This window comes from Octodon degus, unplaced genomic scaffold (genome assembly GCF_000260255.1).
Source record: "Octodon degus isolate 3935 unplaced genomic scaffold, OctDeg1.0 scaffold00176, whole genome shotgun sequence".
Classification (NCBI taxonomy): Eukaryota; Metazoa; Chordata; class Mammalia; order Rodentia; family Octodontidae; genus Octodon; species Octodon degus.
This window is the reverse complement of record NW_004524752.1, coordinates 3,297,011-3,302,695: the sequence shown is the minus strand read 5'-3', so window position 1 is coordinate 3,302,695 and position 5,685 is coordinate 3,297,011. Positions and strand designations below refer to the sequence as shown.

The 5,685-nt window shown below is 36.5% G+C and overlaps 1 protein-coding gene across 2 annotated transcripts in view; it reads left to right on the top strand.

Annotated features, from left to right (window-relative positions):
- Tdrd5 (tudor domain containing 5) overlaps positions 1 to 5,685 on the top strand; it is a 114,964-nt gene that overhangs the window by 54,478 nt on the left and 54,801 nt on the right. For both annotated transcript variants that reach the window (XM_023703573.1, XM_004643439.2), the window contains exons 9-10: positions 1,408 to 1,620; positions 2,657 to 2,723. In XM_023703573.1, coding sequence (XP_023559341.1) covers positions 1,408 to 1,620; positions 2,657 to 2,723 — 280 coding nt within the window. The remainder of the gene's footprint in view (positions 1 to 1,407; positions 1,621 to 2,656; positions 2,724 to 5,685) is intronic.

Genomic DNA, 5,685 nt, shown 5'->3' with positions numbered 1-5,685 from the left:
GGGATCGAACTACAGCAACCTGAGGCTGACAGCTTTGTGGAAGCAGCCACTTAAAGAACTGAGCTAGGGCCAGGCCCCCTCTATTGGTATTTTTAGATAGACATAATAATAATAATAATAATAATAACAACATTCTTCACAGGTGATTTGTACCTCTACATTATACACCTTGCTTCTGTTTTTCTCTATTCCCCTCTCAATTCCTTCAACCCTTCCACTTTATTTAGAGAAGCTTTGTTTCCATTTTTTCCTTTTTTTTTTTTTCTTGTCTATTCCTTCCTTCCCTCCCCTTTTTTTCTCCTATCCATTTGAACATTTTCCTCACATTTCCCAATAACTGTTACACATTTTGGTCCTTGTTTATACTTTCAGTTTCTTACAAAAACAAAACAAAACAAAACCAATGTAGTAAACATGTTGTTTTACTTCCTAAAGACTCCAGGAAACCCAAAATTTTAAGACAAAAGTGAGCCTACTACAGAGTAATGACAAAGAAGGAAGAAAGAATTTGTCTTAGAAACTTGAATAAGAGTTTGAAAAGAGATCAAGTATTATTAAGGCCTAGAAGTGAAAGGCTGGGGGGCCTGCCCCTTAGCTCAATTCTTTACAAACTCAACAGAGGTGGCAAAGACCCTTTATTACTCTGTCCTAAGAAAACTGAGGGGAGGTAGGGCTTCGACCTGAATCCCTGAGATTCTACAACATGGATCAGAACTCACCTTGACCTCTCAGTGTGCAGCTCCCCAGAGGAAGGAAGGCACAGCCCTAAGAGCCAATTGCAAGTTAAAGAGGAGAAAGTTTTATACAAACCGATCCTGTTTGCCCTGTGTGAGACATCTAACTACGGGACTTCCTGGCCTTGCCCAACACCTTGGCCAGATCCTGTTTCTTTTCCTACTTTTAATAAAACTTTGCTACCATTTGTACTTAAAAAACAATAACAACAACAAAGCAGTCAGGCTCAGGTTGCTGTGGTTCCATCCCCACAACTGAAGCCAGCCAAACCTGCCCTGAAGGCATTCGGAGGGGGGGGGAAAGAAGAAGAAGTGAAAGGCTGTTGTATTTTTGAATTAACTGGTCATTGTTGTTTTTTATGGTATTTTTCCTAGTGCCTGGGATGGAATCCAGGGCCTTGAACATGCTAGGCAAGTGTTTTACTCATGAGCTATATCCCTTGCCTGTTTTCAAAAGTGCGCCTTTTAGAAAGTAAGGGGGGAGGGTGTTGGATTATACTTTACTCAGATAACATAAGAAAATACTGTGGTGTTAATGAACATGAACACATTTTTTTGAAGTGAGAATGTTTTCTTTGCTTTTGTGAAGACTTTCCTATTCTTGATACATCAATAAAATTGATCTCCAATTTTTCTTTTGCTATAAGTTTTTCTGTATTGTGAAATTCCACAGGCGCTGTTACTCTAATCAGCTGGTATCTGATCGATACACCATGCCAGAACATTTTATCCAACCAGGTCATCTCTGTTGTGTAAGGATTTCTGAGGATAAGTGGTGGTATCGGGTTGTTATCCATCAAGTCCTGGCGAAAAATGAAGTTGAAGTGTTTTACCCAGACTTTGGAAATATTGGAACTGTCCAGAAGTCCTCTCTGAGGTTCCTGAAGTAAGTGGAATTTAATAAAAACGATGGACAAACTAAGTCATGGTGCTAAAACTTTTCTTTCTGCTCTTGCCTTTCTTCCTTACTCTTCCCTGCTTTTTATCCCTCTTAGTGCAGATTTGACTACTGGTCATTTAATTTCACAGATGGATTATAATCTTTTTCACTTAACTGGAAATTTGAGTAGATCACAAGAATAAATTTCAGTCCCGTTAAGAAAATGACCCTTATCTTTGACTTACAATTTATTTAAAAGACATTGTATGATATCTTCTCCTAGTATTAGAAACTTTAAAAAGTATATTTCCATTTTCTGTTGACTTGAAAAAAAAGAGGTTTGTACCTATGTTGTTTATTTATTATTTCTTGCCTATATCTTGTAATATGAGAAACTACTTTGGCAGTAACAATACACAATGTACTAACCATTGTTACTCTCCTTAAATCTTGTTTTGAGATTTTGTACCATTGTTTTTTTTCTTTAAAATAAAAATAACTGATGTCAAAAAAAAATAAACGTAGCACACGCGCGCACACACAACACACACACACACACACACACACACACACACAAAAGAAAATGACCCTTAGGGTCATAAGAGGTGCATCTGTATATGTGCAGCAGAAAGGTTGAGCGATTTCTATCTACTTCATTGTATGGGCCTCTGAAAGATTAAACATGCTTACAATTTTTAGAATGCTTTAATTTTATTTGCTTATATTACATTTTAAATTTGATGAATAAAATACAGTGATTCCTTGGTTCAAAAACATTGTTATTTGCAGTTTGGTTTGCAAAGTGTTTTGCAGAATTTTGAGGGTTTTTTTCCAAATTCTTCATTGGGTGACAGACACAGCTGTGGCCCCACAAAACAAACAGGGCTGTCTTTTCCAAAATCATGGAACAAATTTTGAATTTGTGAATCAAGGTACCAGTGTTCTCTGACATGGTATGAGTAACCAAGAAATGAACTAGAGATTTCATAAAATAGAGTTTTAAAAAATCATTAAATACTCATATATTTGATTACCCACATAGGTGCTGCTACACAAAGCTTCCAGCCCAGGCAATCCCTTGTTCTTTGGCTTGGGTGAGACCAGTAAAGGTATGTTTGCTTGTCTTCATTAATCAGCAAGCATTTGGGTGTTTGCTATATGCCAAGAACAGTTCTGAGTCCTCTGGGTAGGAAAATGAAACATGAAACCCATCCTCAAATAAATTATTATTTATTGTATAGAGCATAGCCTTTAAAAAATTATTGTATCATGTCAGGTATATTATAATAGAGGTTTTTAAAGTATGTTGTGAAGGAGCAATATAAGTGTGTCCATCTCTGTCCAGAAAAATCAGGAAAGGTTTCGTAATTGAGGTAGCATTTGAAAGAAAATTACAGCCATAACTGGAGAGGAAAAAGGAGAGGAAAGACATTCCAGGCTAAGGAAGAGTAACATAAACATTTCAAATTTGAGAAATTACTAAATACCTCTGACAAAATGTAGCACGAGTTGGAGTGGGTTTGTGGCAGATGTCAGAGAAATACGGTATGCATGAGCTTCATTTGAAAAGCCACCTTCAGAAGTCAGACCGCTGTTGCTATTTAGAGGCTGACGGTCTGCCACAGTCAGATGTGTCAGAGAATTGTCCCATAGTAGTGTGAAGAATGATTGGAGTGGGCTAGAGCGGAGGCATTCTATCCACATACCTATGTAAGTTTATGTAGTTACACGTTAGGTGCCTTTTCCTCTTTAAACTCTGATTGATATAACTTCACCAATGAGATGCATTTCATTTAGAAATTTGGCATGCATTTATTAAAGCTTATTGGGGGTGAAGGTTTTTGTAGGATTTGCAGTGTTATCTAAAATAGTAATTATCTATTTTATATGCTTTTACATGTTTTATATTTTTTAAAATTAGGCAATATAGCATAAATACCTTTGTAAATTAAGCTCTTAGTTTTAATGGATTCAAAGTAATCTATTAGCTAAGTAGGTATTGTACCCTCTTTCACCGTTCCTTAATTGTTAGATACAGTTGGGTTGTAGTTTCTGACTGTTACAAATAATTTATGCAGACAGCTTTTATGCTTGTCTGTATTTAGGATAGTTTTGTAGAGTGCATTTTAGCTATAAATGGATGGCCCAGTTTGGCAATCAGAAACTCAGGGCTGAATTTGTGACCCACTTATAACACCTGTTCTTTACTCTCTTATTAGTCATATGACTACTTTTTTATCCTCTCTTTCTTGTTGTTTCCTTCTTCATTCCTGTTGAGTTCTTTTGCCCATAGCTTAAAGTAACCTTGTAATTGTCCTTCCTGTTATTTCCTCAAATGGACTTCACCAGTCATTTTAAAGGTCTCCCTCACCCTTCTGTCATTCATTTTCACTTCATTTCTGCTATTATTTTTTTCATTGAAACATAACCATTTTTAGGTTCATAAGACAGCAACATTGTCTGTCTTGTTTACCACTGAACCTCCAAAACCTAATCAATACTTGAAGAAGAGCGCAGTAAATTTGTTTTTAAAGGATCTTACTTTATTTTTATGTCTGTTTTTTCACTTTAAAAATAATGCATTTGAATAATCGCATTGTGGTAACAGGAATATGATGGAACAATATGAATAACAAGCAGAACAGTGGAAATAGGCCTTTGGTAGTCAAATAGGAAGAAGTGAGATTGGGACTGTTTTAGCTTCTTTTGAGAGGACGCTCCTCAGTCTACAGCCTTTCTGGCTTGAAAAACTAAAGGACATTGTTGGAAATGGCAGGCCAGCAAGAAGTGAAGGGAGAAATACTTAAAGAAGGGAAGCCATAGGATGAATGAGTTCCAAAATCAGTATGTATGTACTTTATCCAAATCCTGACATGACTGCCCAGTTTCGCATGTTCTGGGATGAACCCAGTAGCCTTAGTTACTAAACAATAGATGCTTTTTTGGAGGCTGTTGTTGTTGGTTTTTTTTTTTTTTTTTTAGGGAAATTTTTACTTTTAGGGTATTCAGGGTCCCACTAGTAGACCAGACTTGTAGTAATCCGCCTGATTACAGCCTCTCAAGAGCTGGGATTATAGACCACACCACCATGCCCAGGCTCAGTGCCATCTCAGCAAGCCCTGAGATTGAACCCCAGCCCCTGTGCCTGTTTGCAGGTGCTTTAATCCACTAAATAGATGCATTTGAAGGAACTGAAAGAAATTAGTGGCTATAGACTGCAAGAGGGGCAAAGTTTAGAGTTTTAGTGAAATACTTCCATGACAAAGAACAACTAAAGAATTTCATGATGACAAAGCCCAGCCTACAGAGACTACTAAATGATGTTCTAGAGAGGGAGCATAATGATCACAGCCCCATGAAAGAGCATGGAAAGAACCTACCAAATAGGGCAAACAAACACAGGAGAATAAGAGAGATACAATAGTAGTCTTTCAGTTGTTATTCTGTGTACTGCAGCAAAATATTTCCATCAGCACACTCTACAAATGGACTTCTCTTCCACCCTATGGGTCATGATTCCATCTGGGTTTACAGGGTGGATTTCAAAGAAATAGCTGTAGCTCAGTCCTACAAGTGACACCTGGCCACCAGTAATGGTCATGGTCATGGTCATTATGCATGTCCACAACACACTAGAACTTTGTGTGATATCCTATCCTCAAACTGTTAGAAGTGCTGGTCATTTATTTGCCATTCTAGTATTTATCTTGTGTTTTACTCTTAGTACTTCTTTACTATCATGAAAACTTTTTCTTAGTTCAATTGTTTTGAAACATTTCTTTTAATTAGTATTTAATTTTCTGAATATTGCTTAATCATAATTTTTGTTCTAAGATTTATATACTATATCTTTGGGTTTTTTTGGGTTTTTTTCATAATTTTATTGATAGCAATGAGACAATTTCAAATCAATTTGGTAGGACACTTTCAATAACCAACACACTGCATATATTCTTCTTAGTGGTTAATTGCTGTACAAGATGCGGACCTGAGATCCTATTTCAAACACCATTAGAACAAATCATTCTATTCATTAAGAGAATGTAACTATATCTATATCCCAACCACTTT